This window comes from Diadema antillarum, unplaced genomic scaffold (assembly GCF_040938485.1).
Source record: "Diadema antillarum isolate AM-2024a unplaced genomic scaffold, OU_Dant_1.0 seq00000564_RagTag, whole genome shotgun sequence".
Taxonomy (NCBI): Eukaryota; Metazoa; Echinodermata; class Echinoidea; order Diadematoida; family Diadematidae; genus Diadema; species Diadema antillarum.
The window spans coordinates 138,731-164,302 of NW_027271503.1; the positions used below are offsets into that span (position 1 = coordinate 138,731).

The 25,572-nt window shown below is 39.7% G+C and overlaps 1 protein-coding gene across 1 annotated transcript; it reads left to right on the plus strand.

Annotated features, from left to right (window-relative positions):
* The first annotated feature begins 491 nt into the window (after positions 1-491).
* Positions 492-19,882, plus strand: LOC139735124 (thioredoxin domain-containing protein 11-like). The gene is made up of 10 exons (XM_071645890.1): positions 492-550; positions 1,954-2,308; positions 2,915-3,131; positions 4,574-4,801; positions 6,462-6,668; positions 14,239-14,307; positions 14,740-14,871; positions 15,363-16,232; positions 18,635-18,871; positions 19,539-19,882. Exons 2-10 carry the CDS (start codon positions 2,169-2,171, stop codon positions 19,815-19,817), a joined length of 2,379 nt encoding a protein of 792 aa, XP_071501991.1. The 5' UTR covers positions 492-550; positions 1,954-2,168; the 3' UTR covers positions 19,818-19,882.
* The last annotated feature ends 5,690 nt before the right edge of the window (positions 19,883-25,572 follow it).

The window sequence follows — 25,572 nt, forward strand, 5'->3', positions numbered from 1 at the left end:
CTAGAACAAAGAACATAAAATGCATACATTCACATCAGACGGCATGGCATCAAATCCTCTGCTTGAAAGAAAGCACAATCATAAAATTCATTCTCCCGAGGGGCCCTCTGAACACATAATTATTGTGTCGAGTGTGCGTGTCACGTGTGCATACGGGGAGGGGGCGGGGGGGGGGGGTCGAGGGTACCACATCATGATTACTCAGTACTTACTCGTGGCTTGGTGAAGACCAATGCTTCCTCAATCCCCCCCCCCCCCTCCCCCGTTGACCTATTGGAAATGCATGCACGTTTTTTTAATAGATTTTATAGGCCTATAGGCCTATAAAATCTATATATAGGGGTTTTTAAAACACCCCCTCCCTTTCCGTCTGCAGGTGCGAAGTATACTGAGCTGAGCTGAGAGAGAGGCTAGGCGTTGGTAATGTGTGTGATTACTATTGAAGTACGTGGCGTAATGCTGTTTGCCAAGCGAAACTTGGATTGTGCGTGCTTACTAGTAATTCATCATCACTGGGAAGGTACTGGTCACCGTCACTTTTGTGGTGTTTGTAAGTTACCGTGGTCGTTAACTTGTGCTCTTTGTGGCATAATAAGGGCAGCCGGGCTTTCATTTGTACACAAAACAATAATATTTCGAACGATGCACAGGTCAGAGCGATGTTCCCTTTGGCTTTGCACGGGTTGTGTTCAATGTCATACTGTAAAGACACAACGTCAACGATAGAATGGTGTTTACGAGGTGACACAGCGGAGATGAGCCCGGCGGCGCGGCGGGGCGGATGAACCACGGTAGACTGAGGTGCATCACACATCACACTAGCCTGACCAGACACTGTGCTGCGCGACAGCGCTGCGTGTAGTTAACATCACACATACCGCATACCGCCTACAACTTACAAGTACTAGATCTAGAGCTGTACGATTCATCATACACCCGGGCTGCGCCTTCGACAAGATTTCGTACATTGTACTTTGTATATGCGAGAGACCTCATTATGATAGCCTTGTTGAGGCTTGTGCATCGACTTTAGTACCTGTAGGCCCACCTACAATTTACCATGTCCATGTGTACCGTGCCCGTGCCGTGGTACACTCTTGTCTCAAATGTCTGTCATCTGGCTTTGCGTCCTTGCCTGCATCATGATGTAGATCTTCTATGTTGTTTAAACTTACTGATGAAGTGATATGATTATGTGCAGAATGTTACCCACTAGCTATGCATGACTAGCATTTATGAGTAATGACAGCTTGCAGTGGCAGATCGAGGCCCAGGGGGGAGGGAGCGCCCCCTTTATTTTTTTTGCAAAAAAAAAAAAAAAAAAAAAAAAAATGGGGGAGGGGTGTGTGCTCGCCCTTTACGGCGCCCCCTCTTCACGGAATTTGTGGATCCGCCCCTGGCTCATTTCCATTTTCACAAGTCAAGAACTTACTTCACCATTCTTGTGACTGCATATCGCACTGCCACTATCTGACAACAGACTAACAGTTTATCATTTGTGACACAACTTCCTTTATTTTTCAACTGATGTAATGAATAGGTGGCATTCAATGTCATCATCATGCCATGTACCGGTAATCATTCAGTCTCAGAATGCTACTTGCTACCAATTATCTGGATGGAACAAACATTCTCTTGGATGTGTTACACAATTTACAGATCTTAAAATATTCCACGACTATGAGATCAAATATAATGACAGACATTGAGTAACAAATTTATAGTTCATGCTTTAATACTGTATCTCATGTTACATAATGCATAACTATACACTGCATAGCTTCCTGTACATGTATATACAGAATAAAATGTAGCTCTGTTGCTGTACAAAACATGTTTACAGGGACCTGCAGCCAAATGTCACAAAGAGGCAGATTATTATTCAACAGAAAGGATCTGATGAGATTTTGTGTCTTTTCTCCATTGTTTTCTTCTTTTTTTTGTACACTGTAGACAGCAAAATTTGCAATGTGTCGTGATGGAAGAGGCAAGTCTACAAGGTGACATCGACATACATATACTGAGAACTTCCTCTGGATGCATCCTCTTGCGGGTTGACAGACTTTCTCTGCTCGTGTATGCGTCTCTGAAAGAAGTGCTCGCTGTGTAATGGGAGATTCCCACCCACTATCCCGCTAGGAGACATTGTTGTCCATCTTTTCTTGAGCATGGTGCTTGGTTACTGCTTGTGGCTGAGTAACGCGTGGCAGAAGGTGCGAGAAACGATGGCACGCAATCCTGAGCTCTGGAGTTTGTTCATGGCCCTCATCCTGTCGGGCATTGTGTCTCACCTGGATAACCCCAGGGGGTAAGAACAATCAAACTCTAGCATGAAAGACATACATGCATGATTAAGTATGTGATGCCATAGCAGTACTGTGCTCTCCCATTATAACAAAGTCGTCGGGACCGGCAGTTTTCTTTCATTTCGAAAATATCAAAATTTTGTTAATAACCGAACAGTAAAGAATATGTTCGCAAAAACCGATAAGTCCATATTTGCCAAATGGAGATATTTGCGAGTAAAGGTCAAGAAAAATAAAGAGAATAATAAGAAATTTTGTAGAGATGATAAGTTTGGAAGAATTTTTACTCAGTTGTAATAAAAGTTTTTTTTCATGGCAGTGTTCATTATTATGGAATGCACTGTATTTCTTTGCAATGAATACATTCAGTAAGTATATCCTATATTTCATACTACATGCATGGATGATCAAATTGATAAACTTAAAGTGAATCATTGCAAATTCATGCACAGGATAGAACATTGTTACAAGAATTGTACATGGTATATTTTGAGTCTCGAAATGAATTTGTTGTCATTTTTTTTATTTATTTATTTTTTTTTTTTGGGGGGGGGCATTCAGTCAGTGAACTGGATACATATCCTTCTCCTTGGGTTGTCTTTCTGCAGGAACAGGGCACCTTTTGCCTCGGCCCTGCCCCCGAGGATATTCAGCAGTGATTCGCCAGTGGCAGAGTTTACAACGGGGGACATGATGGCAGTCAGGGATCACATCATCACAACAGATGCGGAAGTATGGATGATCATGTACTATGCCCACTGGGACGCCCACTCTCTTGCGACAGCCGTAGAATTTGAAGAGGCCGCTCGGCAACTATCCAACCAAGTGAGGCCTGAGAACAGTTCAGAGTGCTAACATTTCTGTAATAGCTTTGAACAGTTGAATTTTAATTGGGTGCATCATGAAAGGAAATTATATGGTACTTATATTTGCCAAACATTTTGTTTTGTTGTTGTGTGACAAATAGTGACTAGTAAAGTTTTGCAGCATTTGTCAAAGCGAGGGCGAGTTGTCCAGTTCGAGTTTAGCCTGACCCAGATTGGGTAAGTTCCGAGATTGCGACTCCGGCAAACCTTTTTGGTTAATATTTCGCATTTTCGTCGTTACCCATCGAATATCTTGTTATTACAGCGTTATTCCGCACATATCTTAGGCATACGTTCACATTTGGGAGCGAAATTTGACAACTTTTGTAGGCGTACCAGAACTATGTTTTGGCTTTAAGTTTGTGCTATTTGCACTCTTCTCTTATATTGACTTGTTTTTATGTCTCCGCCACGAAGTGTCGCCGGAGGCATTATGTTTTCGGGTTGTCCGTCCGTCCGTCCGTCCGTCCGTCCTTCCGTCCGTCCGTCCGTAATCAATTTTGTGGACAGCGTATCTAAGAAACAGTTAGAGGTATCGTAATAAAACTTGGCATGTATATGTATGAGTGGGCGAAGTTGTGTCTATCAACTTTTGGGCGTACATGCTCAAGGTCAAAGGTCAAAAGGTCGAGGTCAAATGCTCAAAATTTCACTATTTTCCATATATCTCGGCAATGCCTGGAGGTATTTTCTTGAAACTTAATGTATGCATGAACTACCAAAGAAAGATTCCCCAGAGAGAGTTTTGGGTCATGAGGTCAAAGGTCAAGGGTCAAAGGTCAAGTGAAAATGTTAAAATTTCACTTTTTTCTCCATATCTCGCAAATATTTTAAGGTATCTCCGTGGAACTTAGTATATATGCATGTACTAACTGGCAGTTATCATGTAGGAAATTGAGGGGTCATGGGTCAAAGGTCAGGGGTTAAAGGTAGAGGTCAACTCATCAAAATGTCATTATTTCCCTCTTATCTGTGCAATGCCTGCAGGGTTTTCTTCTTTTTATGCATCTATTACCAAATACAGATTCTCTTGGAAGTTTCTTGTCAAAAGGTCAAAGGTCAAGTAAAAGTGCTAATTTTCACTTATAAATATCTTCTTTAAACTTATGAAAGGGTCAAAAGTTTGGTACTATCCCCCAAATACCTGCACTCTTATTAGACAGTATAGCCATTCATCCAAATAAACCTAGTTCAAGGAAAGTTTCAATCAATGCATTTGTGACAAACCTGTCATTTTGATATTTTGCCAGTTATGTGAAACTGTCGTCACACATTGTCAAGACGTTGTGCTATAGACCTATTCGGAGAACCATGCATTATGGCGGAGGCATACCAGTCGCCATAGTGACATTTCTAGTTGATAATGTTTCATTTGTTTTGGTTTTGTTTCCCACCTGCCAGGTTCTCTTCATGGCAGTGAACTGCTGGTATCCTGCTGGAGGTTGTAGACACAAGGTGGTGGTACCCTACTACCCCATCCTGTTTGCCCACCGTGACAGCCGGGAAGGGGTGCAGTACACAGGGCTCCAGAAGACCCAGGAGTTGGTGGAGTTTATGAAGAGGGTGTGCAGCCCGGTGCAGTATCTCCCAGACATGAAGAGCCTGGACTTGCTGCGAGCTCAGCATGATGTAAGATTTCAATCTGCTTGCAGTCATTAGGCTTTGGAGGAGGTTTGGTGAAATGAATGAAGAGGAAATGTGCTTTATAACACAGAGTTTATCCAAAACAGGAATAAAAAGTTTGAGTAAAGACTAACAGTACAGTCATTAATACTATTTTAATAATTGTGATAGGTAAAATACTAGTGAGCTTTGTGCCTTGTCCTGAGCACTTCAAAAGATCTGGCAGGCTGCTTTAGACCTGTTTAGTTTTAAAATACTAACTTATGTCGGCCATAACTGGGGGCTTCCAAAATAAGAAGAAAAGATGATTCAATGAGTTGTTATTTGAGTCAGATGCATTGCACGATGTCAGTGCATAAATTAACTGTTGTTAGACATACTGAAGCCCCCAGTTATGGCCGAAATAGACAGTAAAGTCAAAAAACAATGCCCAAACCAAACAGGTCTATACCCAGAGTAAACATTGGGTGCATAAATCAGTCTGGGACCCCGTTTACAGTGCGGGGCTGGGCTGAGCCCCGCAATTTTGTCCGTTTACACTGCCGGACTTGGCCGCGCTTTTAATTCAAACCTTTCAATATTTTGCCGTAGTGGCACTCTGCTTGTAAACAAACGCAATTTGGTATAGTCTGGTTTTTAGACCCTTTGCCAACTGGATTCCGTGGCCGTTCGGGCAAAGGCCTGTGCCGAAGGAAAAATCCTTTGCAGGACAAAACTACCTTAAACTATACTAGTTTTCGACATTGAGGGAGTTAATATCCTGAATAACGAAATAGTACGGGCAGAGGGTCTTGAAGCCAGACTAAAATTGGCCGCGCATTTGGCCCAGTTTGCGTTTACACTGAGAAAAGGCCGGGCTCGGCCACGGCTCGGCCACGGCCGGGACCACCTCCAGAGTGTGGCCAAATGCGCGGCCAATTTTGGCCCCGCATTTGGCCTTTTGCGCGTTTACACTAAAATGAAGGCTGGCTCGGCCGCGGCGGAGCCTCGCACTGTAAACGGGGTCTTGGCTGATGAATTCACTGCATAATCCCAGTCTAGCTTATTGGACAAGCTGATACAGGGATTACTTCTTCAAGGTTCAAGATGAAAGAGTTTTCTTTTAAATCACAAAGTCTGAATTCAAGGGGAAGCAGTAGAAAATTTGAAGGAAATGTCTTGCCTCCTTCAATAACTATTGTACAGTGATCAGGGTACAGTTATCAGTTCATTTCAGAAACTAATTGTTATACTTTCTATTACTTTCAAATTAATGCGCAAGATTTACCTAATAGTCAGCACATAGAAAAACTACTGACCATTTGTGAAATTGAAGGACATGTTTATTAAGATTCATCACTGGATTCAAACTCATGTTATTCACCCTCCTCATGTGAATGAAGTATGGAATACCAAATTTAAAAGTCAATTGAAGGCCTTTCCTCTCCCTCATGGAACATAGATCATATGTCTGACTTCTGATAAACTTGAGTGATTCAGAAAGAAAAGCATGCTATATGATTTAAGTTTGAAATGTCAGAGAAAACTTCTGTTCTTTATAGATATTTAGCAGCATAAGATTGCCAATGTAATTAAATGTTTTTTAAAGAAAAGTTATTGAATTCATTTAACTGTAAATCTCACATTTTGCCAGTATTCATTTGTCTGTTCATGTTTTTTGATTCAGTCTGTAGCTGTTGCGTATTTCAGCTACGAACACACCCACACTCCACAAGGTCTAGCCTCGTACCAGTGGGCTGCCATGCTGCATCTGGAGAAGGACCCTATTCAACCCACACCATTTGCTATAGTCACCAGCAAACACCTGGCAGCAAGCCTAGAACTCGCCCATAATGCCAATTTCACACTGCTCAGGAATTTTAATACATCCCTGGTAAGAAGAAAGCTGGTCAGTTATCCTGATTATCACATGCTTTTTTTTTTCACTTACAGTTAAAGGTTTTATTCACCTTCTTTTTAGCTCGTCTGAGCTGAAGGCTCTAGTGAGCTATTGCGATATTTATCATCAGGTGTCCATTATGTTTTGTGTATCATTCATCATCTTTGAACTTCTTACATTATCATCTTCTTCTTGAAAACCCCATGACTATTTCATCAAACTTGCCAGGTAGCATCCCTTAGAGAATGTGTCCTAAAACCCAAAATAACTGGTTGAGAACAAGTCCCAAGTATATTCGGGCAGGGGTATATGGAAAATGTGTGTTGTAGCAAAATCAGCGTGTCCTCAACGGGTTAAGGAATCTTTAAAAGTCCTCGTCTCTAGAACTAGAAGTGATGAAGCTAAAGTTAATGCTTTGAGTAAGTACAGTGATACATGGGGTCCAAATGGGGCCAAATTTGTACACTTTCATCATCTTCTTGAAAATGCATGGTCAAATTTTCACCAAATTTGGCAAGTGCAGTACTCACCACATAATCAGGATAGGCTGGAAGTAGCAAAAATGGTTCCTTGTAAGCAGGGTGCCTGATTTTGCAATCTGCCTGCACCTTCGAGACATCAATAATTCATACTACACAAGTGTTCTTATTAGTATTTACATTGTACAATTTCACATTAATACCATAGAAGTGGGCCAACTTTTGGGTGCCCATGCTCAAGGCCAAAGGTCAAGTAAACATTTTAAAATTTCACTTTTTCCTCCATATCTCACAAATGGTTCAAGGTATCTTCATGAAACTTGAACATATGCATGTACTGACTGGCAGTGATTATCTAGAGAATTTTGGGGTCGAAGGTCAGGGGGTCAAAGGTCAAGGTCAACTCCTCAAAATTCCACTATTTCCCTCATATTTATAATGCAATGCCTGCAGGATTTTTCTTGAAGCTTGATATATACAGTATGTACATGTATTGCCCAATAGAGATCTCTGGGAAGTTTTTGCCAAAAGTCAAAGGTCAAAGCACAAGTGAAGTGCTTTATTTCATTTGTTCCTCCATATCCCAAAAGTGACTCATGGTATCATCATGAAGCTTGGTACATATTTATGCATGTTCTACTTGACAGTAATTCTCTTGGTAATTTTATAGTCATAGGGCCAAAGGTCAATTGTCAAAGGCCAGGCTAAAATGCCAAAATTTTACTATTCAATACTGAAATTACACTTTTTCTCCATACCTTGAAAATTACTCAATGCGTAAACTTATAAAAGGGTCAAAAGTCAAGTAAAAATCCTCAATACCCGAAATAATGTACCTTCACTCTTAGACAGTAATAGCAAACCTAGTTCAAGGAAAAACCTTTAAACACATTTGTGACAAATTTATCATTTTAATATTTTGCCAATTATGTGAAATTGTCATCACACACTGTCAAGACATTGTACTATAGACCTATTAGAACCATGCATTATGACAGAGGATACCAGTTCCCATAGTGACATTTCTAGTAATTCTTGAACCTCTGTAACCCTCTCATATATCAGAGCAGTTTCTATGATCCTTTCAATCCCAGCTTTTTTAGACCATTTATAAGCTTACAGTACTTTTTTGATAACCCTTTTATTCTCAATACCCCTATACACATTTTCTTTTTTCAGATCCCTTTCTATAATCCTTTCATTTGACAGAAGCCTTTACATAATCCTTCATCCTCAGTACCTCTGTGCACCGTTTTATTTTGCAAAACAGTTTCTATAACTCTTTGATTCGCAGCTCGTTTGTTGACCCTTCCATATTACAATCATTTGTTGATAACCCTTTCATTTCACAAAATAGTTTCTGTGACCCTTTCACTCCCAGCTGATTAGTAGACCCTTTCAAATTAGATCAGTTTGTTAGTTGCCTGAGGTTGCTGTGTCCTTGTTAGGCAATAATCTGCAAGAATGTGTGGAAGGGGAACTTGAGATACTCGGGTGAGCTGTAAACCCATTGGGTCTCTTGCTTTGTGTGTGTGTGTGTGTGTTTTATTTACATACATTTTATATATTGTTCCATATTAAGTATCTTGAACCAGGGAATAACCTGAATTTAATTTTTTTTTTCCACAAATAGATTAAGGCAATAATATTCACTGGAAAATATTTGTTTCAGTCCTACATCAAAGCCAGTGTACATGTTATATAAATATGAAAAGTCTAGTGAAAATAATTTTGACATCTTTGATGACATTGTTTATATGACATTTCTGTATTATGTTCAAACTGTTTACTAGGGATCTTTCCATATTTAACCTCCTTAAAATGAATCATATCCAATATGTTAGCCGGTTTATTTTTAAAAGAAGGAAGCAATGATATGAAATACACAAGCAAACAGTCATTGTGTAATGAATTTTAGAAAGTCACCAGCTGGTCATGTTGATTAGATGCTTACCCAAGTCAGGGTTTTCTAAAGGTCAGCAATTTAATATAGAGGTACCTATGAATGGCTCCCAAGGGGAAAATGCAAGTAATATCCAAAAGTGCAATCAACCTAGTTTTTCTGTGATCATCTAGACAGGAGAAAGTGCATTGACTGAAGCTTGATGGGATTCTTTTGTTGTGTTAACTGAGCATTGTCTGTTTGCCATGGACCATTGCATGCCTGTATTTTTTTTTTTTTTTTTTGTCCTGTATCATTACCAGCAGTATCAGTAGCAGCACAGTAAGATTTTCTTGGTACTCTCTGCATGATCAGCTGCTAATCAAGATAGGTGCTCCACTCCACTTGTGGGAGGAGTGAAGAATGACTCATCAATACACTGCATATTCCCAAGGGCCTGTGTTATTTCAGGACATAGATAAACCAGTTATGTTCTCTACATTAAGTATATACAATATGTTACTTGTCAAAGAATATCACTTTTAATTGTATTGTAGTTGGAGTGGCTTTTGATCCAAGTGAGAGAAAAGAAAAGGATTCATAGGAAACAGTATCATACAGGCAGTACTGTTGACCACCACACTGTGATAGCGCTGATTCTAGAAATGGTATTGGCGAGATATGTTTGGCTAGTAAAGATGACTCATATGATCCGATACATCCGAGCATTTTTCAAGAACTATTTCAGTACTCCTTGTAACCTTTCTGTGTACTGTTTAGTTTTCAGATTGTGTTTTTGTCTTTGTGCTTGTTTATGTTTATTGTGCAGTAACTCTTGTATTTTGAAAGCCCTTCTGAAATATTATGTAATCTTTTAAGAGCCTTTTTGTTCTATATCCAATTCTCAAAGCTTTTGTGTTGAACATTTTAAAGTTGTTGCCTGTTTAAACAGCCTGCTTGGAGCTTTTGAATCTGTCCTCTGAAAGCTTTTAATCTGCATAATTTTGAAGAGCCCAAGTTGTTTAACCCATTGATTCTCAAGATGGTTCTTGTCATCCCTTTCATTCTCAATACCTTTTTTTTGTATTTTTTCTATTCTCATCTTTTTTTTTTATTGACAGTATTTTTCCCCAAGTGATTTCCTTAACCCATCTATTCTCAAAGTGTCAAATTGTTCCATTCTATTCTAGTTAACCTTCCATGCTATAATCCTGTAAGATTTGTGTGCCCCTTTTGCAACCCTAAAAAGATAGATTCCTTTCATCAGCTGGTACATGTATATCTTAGAGGTAGGTAATTTAGACCTTTCTCAGAATAATGAAACTTGAAACTTCTGTATGATGGAGGGGGAAACAATACTACAGATTTCCAGCCAATTTTATCATGAGCCCCCCCCCCCCAAAAAAAAAAACAAAAACAAAACAAAACAAAACAAAAAAAAAAAAAAAAAAACCAAAACAAAACAAATCTCCCATATTCTTTTTACAGTGGGGGAGCATTTTCTTGAGTGAGGTGGGCTTAGTTTTTAGCTCACCTGAGCCGAAGGCTCAAGTGAGCTATTGCGATCGCTCTTCTGCCGTGCGTCGTGCGTCGTCCGTCGTGCGTAAACTTTTACATTTTCATCTTCTTCTTGAGAACCCCTTGACCGATTTTCACCAAACTTGGCAGGTAGCATTCCTAGGGGGATAGGATCTCAATTTGTTTAAGTGGGCACCATTCCTTACCTGGGGGCCCCCAGAGGGGCCCAAACCCCCCAAAATTAAGGAATCTTAAAAAATCTTCTTCTCTAGAACCAGAAGTGATAGAGCTAAGTTAATACTATGAATTAGTACATTGATGACTGTAGTTTCAAGTTTGTTCATGGCGGAATCAGGGGTGCCCCCCTTGGGACCGAGGGGAGGGGGGTGGGGAGGGGTCCTAATGAGGCCCAAATTGTACATTTTCATCTTTTTTTTTGAAAATGCCATGATGAATTTCCACCAAAGTTGGCAGGTAGCATCCCTAGGGGGAAATAATCTTATTTCCATCAAATGGGCACCATGCCCAACTTGGGGGCCCCAGGGGGCCTAAATTTGGACCGAAATTGTAAATTTTCATCTTTTTCTTGAAAACCTAATCACTAATTTCACCAAACTTGGCAGGTAGCATCCCTAGGGGGATAGAATCTCAATTCCATCAATTGGGCACCATGCCCCACCTGGGGGCCCCAGGGTCCCCCCTCCTGTAAGGAATCTTTACAGATTTTCTGTAGAACTGGAAGTGATTGAGCTAAGTTAATACAATGAGTCAGTATATTGATGACTGTTGTTTGACGTTTGTTCATGGGAGAATCAGGGGTGCCCTCCCTACCCCCACCCCCTTGGGACCCAAGGAAGCGGGATGGGACTGGGTGGGGGTCCAAATGCGCGCCTAAATTTTAATCTTTGTGCTGAAAACAACATAATGGATTTTCACCAAACTTGGCAAGTAGCATTCCCATAGGGATAAGATCTCAAAGTGTTTGAATGGGCACCATGCTTTCCTTGGGGGCCCCAGGGGGTCCAAACCTCCTGATTTAATGAATATTAAATAATATATTTCTCTAGTTCCAATCAAAAGTGATAGGGCTTTAAGTCTTTTTCCCCAAGCTGCATAATCCAACATTCTATAAAGTACAGTGTACATGGTAGGTATTTTTTACCATTGTGATGGAATATGTAAATGGACACCATGCCCCCATTCTCAAAACTACCCCCACCATAAGTTTCCAATGTTCTCAGGTAAGAGTCTGCAAGAATGCATGGAAGGTGAACTTGCGATACTCAGGTGAGCGCGTGACCCGCGGATCTCTTGTTTTCTCTCTCTTTTAAAAGAACTCTGAGGGGCATTATAATAAGATTTCATACATGATGTTCAGAACATTATACTTCAACATTGGAATATTTTGCGATGTTTGCAAAAAAAAATGTAAAACCTTTGAATTTACCCAAGTTATTAGTGCCTGTTTTTTAACCCTTCCTTCCTTGTAACAGTGTTTGAACCATTGGACATTTTTTTTTAACCCTTCAATTCTGTTTATGAGCCTTTTTGTTTCCCCCTTTATTCTCCCAACCCGAGAAATTTTTTTGGGCATCTCTTTTCCTTCTAATTTTTTTTTGAACCTTTGCGGCTATTAAGACAAATTATCTCATTTTGTTAACCATTTGTTATCAAGAGTTTCTTCCTAAATCCTTTTTTATCCTCTCATCATCATAACCTCTACAATCCTTAATTCTTTGGATCTTCTTAAATGCTGATATTCAGTGCATTTTTAGCTTTAAATTTCCTCTTTTTTTAGTCATGCCATCCTCACTTAATTTTTTGTTAACTCTTCCATCATCAGAGCCTTTCAAATTGCTTCTTCTCAAAGCCTTTTGTTAACACTTATTCTCAGATCCTATAAATCCTTAATTCCCTCTGTCTCTCTTATACCCTGCTGTTTTCTTTTTTAATGTTCCTTAATCTCTTTTTGTCAAATATTTTATGATTGTAGCTTTTCCCCCAAAATTAAGGAATCTGTAAAAATCTTCTTCTCTAGAACCAGAAGTGATAGAGCTAAGTTAATACTATGAGTTAGTACATTGATGACTGTAGTTTCAAGTTTGTTCATGGCAAAATTAGGGGTGCCCCCCTTGGGACCCAGGGGAGGGGGGTGGGGAGGGGTTCTAATGGGGCCTAAATTGTACATTTTCATCTTCTTCTTGAGAACCCCATTACCCATTTTCACCAAACTTGGCAGGTAGCATCCCTAGGGGGTTAGGAACTCAATTTGTTAAAATGGGCACCATGCTCCACCCAGTGGGCCCCCAGGGGGCCCAAACGCCCCAAACTTAAGGAATCTGTAAAAATCTTCTTCTCCAGAACCAGAAGTGATAGAGCTAAGTTAATACTATGGGTTTGTACATTGATGACTGTAGTTTCAAGTTTGTTCATGGCAGAATCAGGGGTGCCCCCCTTGGGACCCAGGGGAGGGGGTGAGGAGGGGTCCTAATGGGGCCTAAATTGTACATTTTTATCTTCTTCTTGAGAACCCCATGACCCATTTTCACCAAACTTGGCAGGTAGCATCCCTAGGGAGTTAGGATTTCAATTTCTTAAAATGGGCACCATTCCCCACCCAGGGGGCCCCCAGGGGGGCCCCAAACCCCCAAAATGAAGGAATCTTTAAAAATCTTCTCTAGAATCAGAAGTTATAGAGGTAAGATAATACTATGAGTGAGTACATTAATGACTGTATTTTGAAGTTTGTTCATAGGAGATCAAGGGGTGCCCCTCTTGGGGACAGGGGGGGGGGGGTTGGTTGGGAAGGTCCAAATGGGGACCTGAATTGTACATTTTCATCTTCTTCCTGAAAACCTCATGATGTATTTTCATCAAACTTGGCAGGTAGCATCCCTAGGGGGTCAGGATCTCAATTTATAAAAATGGGCACCATGCCCCACCCAGAGGGCCCCAGGGGGCCCCAATCCCCCCCCCCCCCCCCCAAATTAAGGAATCTTATTTCCTTCACTTAGCCTCTTCAATTCTCAGATCCATTTTGGTTGGTCTTTTTTAATCCTTTTTTTTTTTCAACCATTCCATTTTCTAGTTGATAACCCTGCAAATCGGTAGAGCCTTTTTTTTAACCCCATCTCTCCTTGAAGGTGCTGAGCCTGTTCTATTCCAAAATGCATTTCTGTTAATTGTCTCATTGCAGTTTATTATTTTTTTGTGAGCATTTCCATTTTTTAGCCTTTGTAATAATTATTTAGTTGTATCTTAAAGCCTTTTTGTTCACCCTTTCATTATCAGAGCCTTGTAATTAACCGTTCAATTCTCAGTTTAGTTTTTGGGATAGCAGTTTCCATTTCCAGAGCATGCAATCATCCATTTCTCTCCATCAATGTTGGACAGGTATCATATCGTTTTTCAAACCCCAGTGGGTAAATCATGCCATTATTTCATAAGCAAAGGTTGTTACAGTTTAATGACAAGCAGAAGCAACACCATAGGGAAGGTGCATGATGATCAGATCTATCTTTATGCTGCTGCTTTTTTTTTAAGCATCAACCCTCTTGTGACTGTATTGTCTCTTGTCAAATGATGACAGTGTGTATCCAGTGGTGTTGAGAGGGGTATACAAGTGTGACAGAAGTTTAACTGAGGTTTATTGATACAGCATAATTATGTTCTCTTTTGATTACAGACTTATCCTGCATCATTACCTTTCAAGGCAAGACCAATCCTTGACTGGGTCAGTGAACACAGGGAATCGGTAAGTCATGCAAACTCGTTGTTCATGATATGCTTCAGGATTTATGTCTGTAATTTGCTAATTCTTTTATTCTTATATGATGCTTTTCTTCTCTTGTCTTGCTTTATTTACATTTTAAATGCCTGATGACAGTTGCTGTTCTATCACTGCTTATTTTGTGAGATGTTCTTGTCAAATCTGTGGTGACTGTTTTTAAACTGTTTATATTCAGTAGTCTAGCCTGCCATACTTTCAAGTTTGCTTGTTTAGCCTGCCCCTCTCCAAATGTTCTCTTTCTAACATACCCACTTGAAAATGATATACAGTCTTATGCAGCATTCATTTCAGTCATGGATGGCATGAGATCTTCCCTGGAGAACCATATGACTACCCCCCCCCCCCCCCAAGCTCATAGTAAGCCACCTGTAGAGGTCACATTTTGTTTCTTTTCAGTTGGTGCAGTGGATTGCTCCTCCTAGCCTGAAGAGTACCATCTTGTCATCGCAGGTCTCTCATCACCCGTCCCTCATCCTCTTCACCCCTCACTTCTATGGCAGCGGAGTCTTCAACAGTAACTTCATGCTGGTAAGAGCCTCAGGAGCGCAACACTTCCACCCATATTACACCCATTCATCTCCTCATTGTGTGTCCCCCCCTCACTTTAACAATCGCTCTCCTGGTAACCACATATTCTGTTATCCTACAAAGGCCAGCAGGAATTAACAAATATGGCATCAACTGAAAAAACCAGGTGGTCTTAATTCCACAGTGCACAGAAGATTACCAAAGGGTGCATATTCAAGGAGAATTGTAATGTTATGCCTAGTCTAGTATTTCTGTCTTTATAAAGTCAAGATGGAGGTGAAAGACATTAGTGTGTACTTCACCTCTTGTTATACATTCTAACGACTGGAAAACAGCATACACAAGTGTATCTTATCTTATCTTATGTCCTGCAATTATTGGATAGCAACAAGTGGCTGCTGAAAATGGATGCATTTTCTCTTCAGTGGCTAGAACAGCTGGTCCAAGACAAACAAGCTGTGACTGTTGGGTTTTCTTGTTTCTTATTTCAGTTACGTGAAGTTGCCCTGCAATACTACAACTGTCTCAGCAACAGTTACATCAGCAAGTTGACAGATTTGATTCAGGAGAAGCGCAGCATATCTGAAGGAGTCTTGCAGGGGGAGGAGTTTTGTCAAGCAGAGGACTGCTCTGGTGCTTTGTGGAGTGAGAGTGACTGCTGTCAGACTCTCGTCATTCCGGGGCGCATTGAGTCGATCACGATGGCGCGTGGAAATGTTTGTGAGATCTGCGAGACCTTTGATCACCCGCTGGCGGGGGCGAGTGACCCCTGCCTCCACCTCACCCTGGGCAGCTGGGCTCCCTTCCCTCTGGAGGTCATCAGTGGTGTGAGAGGGTCCCGCAATGCCTGCCTCCACCTCAACAACTTCTACAGCCCTTACAGCCACTACCGCCTCTGTTGCCAGGATGTTGACCTCCTGACCTGTGACCTTTGCCCTCCATTCCAATCCCTGCCTCCACATTCCTTGCCACAGAGCTCAGCGACCTCTGTAACAAGAACGTTTGGCTTACCTTGTGTTGAGCGCCAGAAATATAGTTTTAAAGAGAAGTCAGATTATTTTTCAGAGAGTTTGGAAAAACCTGTGAATGATGTTGACCAGCAAACTGTGTTACGCGAAGCCAGTGCCAAGATTATGCATAGCTCTTCCAGAAACAACAAGCCTACTCATGAACATATACAAAAAATGCATGAAAGCCACATAGAAAGCTTTGATGACCTTGTTTGTGCAACAAATAGGACGCTAGAGTTTCGTGCAATGAGGTCAGAGTTCTTCTGGTCCATGGCAGATCGGTTAGGACTGAAATCTGGAGTCAATCAGAAGAGGAAGGACAGTGTTGGTGTAGCAATAGTTGATATTCAGGTAAGTTCCCCCTTGAAAATCTGATAGCAAAATTAAGGAAAGTCCTTCCGAACAAGACTTAAGGAGTAAACTGCTTCTGTATTATAATTTATGGATGTTATTGTCGTACAGCCTAGTAACAAAGCATTTCATTCACCTGCTCCCTCCAATTTTGTGCCATAGGCAGGAATTCACTTAGTTGTTGCTACTAGGAAGGGGCAAACCTCCGGCAAGCTCTGTGATTGATAAGGGCAACTTTTGTGAACAGAGCATGCATAAAATCTTAATACATTGGAACCGGTCTATTCTACCATGGTTCATCAGAAAGAGGTATTTCTTTTGAAAGGATGCATTTGTAAACAAATAGTTCAGACTCTCCAGCTCAGCAGCAGAACAAATTATGAAGATGCCTTTTAGTCCATGGGCCAGGCCAGATATTGGTACCATCTGAGGTGGCAAAACCTTTTTGGTGTCATTTTGTTTGTCGGGCATAGATATGCTTATCAAGCTATGATAGCATTTCCAAATGAGTAGCTTATTCATAGTAAATGAATTTTTAACCAATTTGGTTTCGTTGTTATATCCCTATACTTCTGAATCGAAACTAACCGCCATACAAAGAAGAGCACAGTCTTCTGTATGTTCCATAGAGCTGTAAAATGCAGCTCTATGGTATGTTCACAGGTGTTCTGTTGTAAACGCGGTGCGCTTAGTCTTTATTCAAGGCAGCGAAGGGAATATCCAAAGGTTATGATGTCCACAGCGCTTAGTCCTTATTCTAGACGGCGAAGGGAATATCCAAAGCGTATGATACAGTGTATATCCTTTTATCTAAAAACAACAACAACAACAACAAAAGCAATTCCTAGTGAATTTTACCGTATTTTTCAATCATTTATCATTTTCCTGTGAAAACGCTACGGTGAAAATGCTGATACCACGCCAATGTCGCTTTATTTCCCTCCAACAATATAAGATAATGCAAAAACAATGTACCGGTACACTACGATACATTATAATGAATGATATTGTAAATGAACAGAGTGATTTTTGTTTAAAACTGATGTATTTGTTGATAGGGTAGTATAAAAACAGTATAGATAATCCCTTTTATGAGGAACTTTAGATATGATAACGGCACATTGGTCTAGATAAAGAACTAAGCGCACCGCGTGACAGCTGTGGACATCATAACCCTTTGGATATTCCCTTCGCTGCCTTGAATAAAGACTAAGCGCACCGCGTTTACAACAGAACACCTGTGGACATACAGAAGGCAGTGCTCTTCTTTGTATAGCGGTTTAGTTTCGATTCAGAAGTATAGGGATATAAATACGAGACCAAATTGGTTAAAAATTCATTTATTATGACTAAGCTACTCATTTGGAAATGCTATCATAGCTTGATAAGCATATCTATGCCCGACAAACAAAATGACACCAAAAAGGTTGTGCCACCTCAGATGGTACCAACAACCCATTTTTCGGGTCTTGGCCCATGGACTATTTACGGGAAGCTTCCAGTCTTACCTGTTCAAGAGTGCAAATCATCCTCATAAAAGTTAGTGAACCACCAACCATCATTACTGTAGAAATGAAGTATTTTGCAGTGTGGAAATTTTTGTGATTTGTACATTCTGATGAACTAGTGTGAAATAAGATTTTGTGAATATTTTTTGAAACAGTGAGATGTTCAGAGAAAGAATCAAATCTGCAAAGTTATGAAGAAGTGAAGTTCAATAAAATATTCCCTTTTCAACAACAAAAATTATGTTATTTTTAAAGTAAACTCTGCATGTGACTCCTCACTGCATGTCCTAAACTTAAAAAAATTCAAAGCCAAGAGAAAATTCTAATAATTAATCATTCAGTATGAATAATAATCCTGAGTACTTCCTGTTTGAACATCAAAGTTATGGCAAATTTTTTTTTTCTCCTGAAGCATGTTGCTGTGGTGTTGATTTGAACTATTGTGTGTGAATGCTTGCTCTTCTCAAACTTGAATGCATATTTATCAATGTCACTGCCAATTGTCTGGAGACTGTGTTTGTCTTGTGGCCAGTTTGAATGCTCTTACTTCTGTACATTTTGTGAAATAAGGTGGGAAATGTGTACCTAGAGAATAGCTGTGAGCCCTCAGAATTTCAAATTCAGGATAGGAAAATCTGTGCTTTGGACTCTTTTTGGCTTTCGTATATGTTGACAGCTTGATATGCGATGACAGCTTGGTATACCATGCATATTACAACTTAGTAAATGACTTGCATCAGTTGTCATCAGAGACTGATAGTAAGAAAAATGAGTGACAGGAACCAGAGTATATATTGAAAAGTCTAAAAAGAATGAAAAATCTATTGCATGTAGATTCTTTTTTACATTCATTTTTTTCTTCTTTCATTCCTTTTTTCTTCAAACATGTTACAGAATGAAACTCACCATGTACTGCAGCTGGATAAACATCACTTGTCATCAGTACTTCTCAAGCAATTCATCATGAACTATACAGAGGCCATACTCCCCAGACACATTCAGTCAAACTACCCCTCTCCTGGTCCGACTGACACCCAGCAGCCAGACTGTGGAAGTGGTAACCCTGGAATAGTGTGCATCACAGAAGTTACTACAGATACCTACAACGATTTGGTCCTGGACAACCACAAGGTATGCTGCTCATCAGATATTTAGTGAAGATTAAAATATTTTTCCCCATTAAGTGTTTTATGTGAATCAATAAGACTTGATATCATTTATGTGATGATAGATATGATGATAGATTTGATTGGATATCAGGTAAATATACGTAACCCTTGAGTGGAGTGTATTTTCTTTTTTCATTGAGGTTTGGTCAATATTAGTGTGATTACTTGATGGCAAGATAGCGGGCTCTGATTACCAAATTTCAAGTGTAGCAAGCATTTTCTGCCCATTAATGGTACAACTTGAGAAATCAAACTGTAGGAAGATTTTCCTCTTAATCCGACATTTCATAGTCCTTTATTTCTTGATTTTATTCAGAGGGTTCTTGTCATCAAATCTAACCACATGGAAAGACAGGGAAGATACCTTGGCATACTGTCCATCTCCTTTCAGTTTGGATGAAACGGAATAAATGTTGTGTTTATCCATTTCAGTGCATGCTATTAAAAGAGTTTACCTTTATCATGATAGTGAAAATAATATTGGTTGACAAAATGTGGTAAAGCATCCATGTCCATAAACCATATCCCCATGCACTTATGTATTCATTTAGGTAAAGACTAACATATTAGAGTCTCTTTATGCTGCTGATAAAAAAGAAAAACTATCCATATGGTCACATTCCACACAGGATGTCTTATTGCTCTACCACGCCCCATGGTGTGGGGCTTGTCTGAGGATCCAGCACGTATATCTCCAACTGGCTGCATTATTCCAGTCCCACCACGACCTGACGATAGCGCGGATCAATGCCGATTCCAACGACCTCCCGTGGCACCTGATGGCAGCAGCCTATCCCACAATTCTCTTCTTCCCAGGGAGCAACAAGTCTAACAGTGTTCTGTTCCCTGTGGAGGAAGCTGTCACTTTGCCCAATCTCGTGGAGTTTGTCTTGCAGCACATGAGGTAGCAGGCTTTCTGTTTTGTTTAGTTTTTAACCCCCCCCCCCCCCCTTTGAGAAGAAGCCAATTGAAATTGAAGAGAAACCGTTCCATGTCAAAGTTAACTTTGATAAATAAAGTAAAAGAGTGAGGGTATCATTGCCTCACAGTTTTATTATGCCTCCGCCATGAAGTGGTGCCGGAGGCATTATGTTTTTGGGTTGTCCGTCCGTCCGTCCGTCCGTCCGTCCTTCCGTCCGTAATGAATTTTGTGGACAGCGTAACTAAAAAACCTTTTGAGGTATCCTAATGAAACTTGGCATGTATGTGTATTAGGGGGTGAAGTTGTACCTATCAACTTTTGGGTGCACATGCTCAAGGTCAAAGGTCAAAAGGTCAAGCTCAAATACATAAAATTTCACTATTTCCACCATATCTATGCAATGCCTGAAGATATTTTATTGAAACTTACTTTATACATATATTACCCAATTAAGATTCTCTGGTGAAAGTTTGGGGTCATGAGGTCGAAGGTCAAAGGTCAAAAGGTCAAGTAAAAATATTAAAACTTCACTTTTTTCTCCGTAACTTGGAAATTGTTCAAGGTATCTTCATGGCACATAGTATATATGCATGTACTGACTGGCAGTGATTATCTAGAGAAGTTAGGGTTCATGGGGTCAAAGGTCAGGGGTCAAAGGTCAAGGGCAACACTTCAAAATTTTACTATTTCCCTCATGTTTATGCAATGCCAGCAGGATTTTTTTTTTAAACACTTGGTGTATGCATGTACAATAACCTAATAGAGATTCTCTGGAAAGTTTTGTTTCCCTTTTTTTTTGCCTCGAAGGTCAAAAGGTCAAAGATCAAGTGAAAGTGCTGAACTAACTTTTTCCTCCATATCTCGGAAGTGGCTCAAGTTATCTTGAAACTTACTACATATTTATGCATGTTCTGCCTGACAGTGATTATCATATATGAATTTTAGGGTCAAAGCCCAGATGAAAATGGTAACAATTTACTATTCAATACAGAAATTGCACTTTTTCACCAACCTTGAAAATTACTCAATGCATAAATGTATGAATGGGTCAGAGTCAAGTTAAAGTCCTGAAATCCCCAAATACATGCTCTCCTGTTCATCCAATTAAACCTAGGTCAAGGTGAACATTCAACACATTTGTGACAAACTTGTCATTTTAATATTTTGCCAATTTTGTGAAAATGTAATCACACATTGTCCACATGTACTATCTAGACCTATTAGGAGAATCATGCATTATGGCGGAGGCATACCAGTCGCCATAGCGACATTTCTAGTTTTTCGTTTCGTTTTGTTGAAGATTATGAATAAAATCATCTCATCGATGTCAGTAGCTTGAGAATTTAGGGTTTCTGGGACGAACACTGAACTAGGGCTTTCTATAGCTCAGTCAGTAGAACACCGGGCTAGCATCCGGAGGTCTTGGGTTCGAATCCCGATGGAATCCCATTTTCTTTGCTCATTTCTCCACTAATAGCTTACAAGTTGTTACCCTTTGAGAAAAAATATTATTGCTATGTCATTTCAGAAAACAACAGAAATAAAAGTTTTGATTTTGACATCATGTGCATGTAATAAAAAGAAAGTTCAGTGTGATGTGTGTGTAAGTCAATGTGACTTGTGAGATAATGATGTTTTCACCACAGGTGATATGCGCCTGTAATTGTGACCAATATCATCATTTAGTGCAAGCCTGTGAAATCGTAACATTTCCCAACTTCTTGAGTGTTTTTGTTGTTGTTGTTTTGCCAGATTTTCATGAAACTTTCATAGTTTAACTTTGTTTCTTTTTATGCCAACTTGAACATGGAGCAGGGTTCCTCTTTGAATTTTTGTAAAACCAGAAACATTGGCAGAATGAATCTTTCACCAGTTGGCACCAACAGTGTTTTTCACAGCATGAAACTTTCGCAAATTGCCACTAGCATTCAATGCATTGTTTAGGCAAAACCTTTTGCAAATCTTGTTTCCTCAGGAAATTTGCGAAAGTTTCATGCACGCGAAAATTTCGGGTTTTACAGTAATCTCACATTGTGTCATATGTATTGCTAAAGTGCAATCCCATACCATGCTTACAATGTTTTTCATAAATTCAGTTAAGTCAAGCAATCAAAAATTGAGGTTTGTAATTTGTTGTGTTTCAATAACTGAGCTAATATGACTCCAAAGGACAAAGAGTTGTAGTTGCTAAAATTATCAACTGAAGACATAACTTTCAGTATTTTTTGTAGCATAAACCAGTGGAGCTTTGTCGTGTTACATCATTACCATGGCTAGTCTGCATTATTAGCTGAATCCAGTATAATTCAGCAAAAACATGTGAATCTTTAAAACTCTATAATTTTTTTATTTCATGTCTGATTTTGTAAAATCTGTTTATGTGACTTTACTCGATTTAAGTCAGTTTTAGCACGGTATAGAATTGCACTTTCACTTTACAATGTGAAGAAGGCATGGCTTGCAAGCAGGAGGTCTTCTTGTTACGTTACATGGAAGTTGCCTCTTGATTGAAAATCATGTGGATAGTATTTCAATATACAAATGATGCACAGGACAGAGTGGATTGGTGAGAATTAGATGCGCGAGTTTAACTTTGGAACTGTTTAAACCCACTCCCTGCGCTCGTGGGTTTTAGACCGTTCCAAAGTTAAACGAGAGCATCCAATTCTCACTGATCCTCGAAATAGGCCTGTGCATCATTTGTGTTTAAAATGGGCTCGTAAATTCATGAAATACAACTATTTTCCTTATCATGCGTCCGGTACACTTACAACACTATACAAGACTTCAGCCATGTGTTCGGATTTTACCGGACACATGACCATGCGTTTGGATTTTACCGGACGCATGGCTCAGTGTGGATCAGTAAAAATCAATGCATGACAATTGACCAATCAGATTGCAGAGATTCTAAAACCCATTTTATAACAGGTGCAAGACAATGGCCTCCTAACAGAACACCCTTTGATATACACCTGCAATACATGGACATACAATGTATCTGCATGAAGTTGGTCAGACTACACTAGTGATAGGATAATATTGCCTTCAAGCTCTGTGCCTTCTCAGACACATTGGTTATTGCAGCCTCATTAAGGAGTTAACTATCATTACCTTTATAGTATGGAGTGCTGGAGATTGATGATACATGCTAACTTCAACTGTTACCATTATAACTGCCTTCCAATAAGGTTCATGTTAACATGTGCTAGTATAATTATGTCTAGCAAACATCAGCATTCATGATTCATTCGGCAGACTTTACGTGGATTCAAACTATGGAGTGCCAAAGATGTACAGAGTGTAGTATACAAATAGTGAATGGTCACGAGTGCAATGGTACGAGATTTCACACGAGGTGAAAGATAGAGGCGCTCTATTCAACGAGGCAAAGCCGAGTTGAATAGTGCGCCTCTATCTTTCACCGAGTGTGAAATCTCGTTCCATTGCACGAGTAAAGACCATACACTATTTGATTTATACAACGTCCAAGTAGATCTTTTTGGTCGAAGTAGGCCTAGAAGTCTATATAGGTATGATAGCCATACTTACATGTGGATCCACTGCGATTCTCTTTCTGGCTTGTGCAATCAGTGTAGATTCCGGGTCACAGCTATACTAGCGCTCCTACGTAGGCCTATATACGCGCATGCATGTACCGCACACGTACGGACACTGCGCTATCTGCATGCGATCCTCAATATGCAACACACAGTACACACAGTACCGTACAATTTCTCGAACCGTGGAATAGAACGAAAAAATCGAATCAAGTTGCACGCGAAAATAGAACCAAAATTGCACGGCGCGTTAAATGGAGTACTTATTGAATATCACGTCACCAACAATCCTCCAATCAAATTACAAGGATCTACTTGGACGTTGTATAATACTTGATATTCTTTCACTCTTTGTCAAATAGAGCTTCATGGTCTGGTATCGGTATAAATAGAGAATTTTGAGTGTATGGAATGATGAGTAATTCTGTAAACCTATGTAGCTGTACATGTGCAATGAAATACTCAGTATTGTACATTCTGCATGCTTAGATATCATTTGCTATCTTTATCTCGTATCTACTTGACTTTAAAAGAATATATATATTTAAGAAATAGTTGAGATGCACTATTATTATTGTTCATTTTATGTTATCAGAGGTTGTGTTATTTACAGTTAAGAGAATAAGGGTATGTATTCTTGAAACACTCTGTGCAGTTGTGTGATAAATATTCCCAGACACTGCCCCCTCCCAAATAAAAGAAAAGATGTGTACTCCAAATGCATTTCTTCCAAAATGCTTTCCCTTATGTTCCACAAATTCATACAATGAACATTTCATTCATCTATAAATTTAAGTCCAACAGCATTTGCATGAACATGAACTCCCATGCCAAACTTCACTATGAATGAAGAAATAGAAAATCACAGTAATAATCAAGAGGTCTTCCTAGTTTTGAGATCATTTAATATTTCTGCACGTGTAATGGAAGTGTGTTTTCTCTTTACAATCACTTGCAATAAATTGTGTATTGCTAGGTGATGTAGGAACAAATCTAACATTGCCCTTACAAGCAATCTATCTAAATCCCCACTTTAACATTTGAATGCTACAAGCCTAGCAAAAGTTTATTTAGAATTTGTATATATTTCCTAGCCAGACCTCTTCCAAGAAAGCTGAAATAAACATACTGTACATGACTTTTGACCATAGTGGTTAAGGATGTCATTTTTAACAGGTTATCAGTATGGACTGCAATTGGTTTTGACTGTTGGAGACATGTACAGTTGAACCTCTCTTATCCGGCCTCCCTTTATCCGGATCTCTCTATTATACGGACGCAATCTCGCCGTGATTTTTTTTAAAAATAATTACGAGAGGAAAGGGGGATTCCCAACTCCTTGAGAACTCCTACACAAACACACATGAATTACATATAATTGATACATTTCTTAATAGTTATTTAGGTAAATAATCCCAAGAATTTATAAAAGAAAATGATTTCATTCTTGCAAACACGAACCTCTATTTTGGGGTCTGTTACTGAGTGTAACAATGAAAAGGTTGCAGTATGCACATTACTACATGTGGTACTACAATGCAATGGGCTACTGTACATGTGTATATATTATGTACATGTATAAAGCATTGAGTCTCCCGTATCCGGCCAAATCCCTTATCCGGATGAGCCCCGGTCCCGACTTGTCCGGATACGAGAGGTTCAACTGTATTACTAGGTATGTTTGCATTCATTGTTGTGATCTGGCTGCAATATGAGCAGGCTGTAGGGGCCTACATGCATGTTCCAATACCAACGATAGAGAGATTGTTAGTCACATACCAAAAAAGTTGCCATTTTGACACCATTATATTTGCTGGTAATTAGCTGCAATACATTTGAAAGCTTGAGGGTCTTTCTTGTTCTTTCCATATGGGTTTTAGTTTTGCTTTATATACATGTGGGTGTAATGCTGAAGCCCTGGAAGCCATAAATGAAAAAAGAAAACTATGATGACAAGTATATCAGTTGCATTCACTTGCGACAACAGCACAAAAGTTATTGTGGGGTAAAGGCACTTAATATGCTAGAATGTTTGTAGGCATGCTCAGCCATGTTGAATTGCCAGAAAATTAATTTCCCAGCATGGTTGAGTCAATATTTCTTCCATCCTGTACCATACCAGCCAACTATTCCTATATGATGGTGATCATTTTTAGTTTCACTCAAGAACTCTCAGCTTTA

What these genes read in the sequence shown, in the direction of transcription:
- LOC139735124 (XM_071645890.1), top strand. Translation starts at nt 2,169, where the DNA reads ATGGTGCTTGGTTACTGCTTGTGGCTGAGTAACGCGTGGCAGAAGGTG. An exon ending in TGCTGCGAGCTCAGCATGAT is followed by an intron (nt 4,802 to 6,461) that starts GTAAGATTTCAA and finishes TTTTTGATTCAG; the next exon opens with TCTGTAGCTGTTGCGTATTT. An exon ending in TAGCAATAGTTGATATTCAG is followed by an intron (nt 16,233 to 18,634) that starts GTAAGTTCCCCC and finishes AACATGTTACAG; the next exon opens with AATGAAACTCACCATGTACT.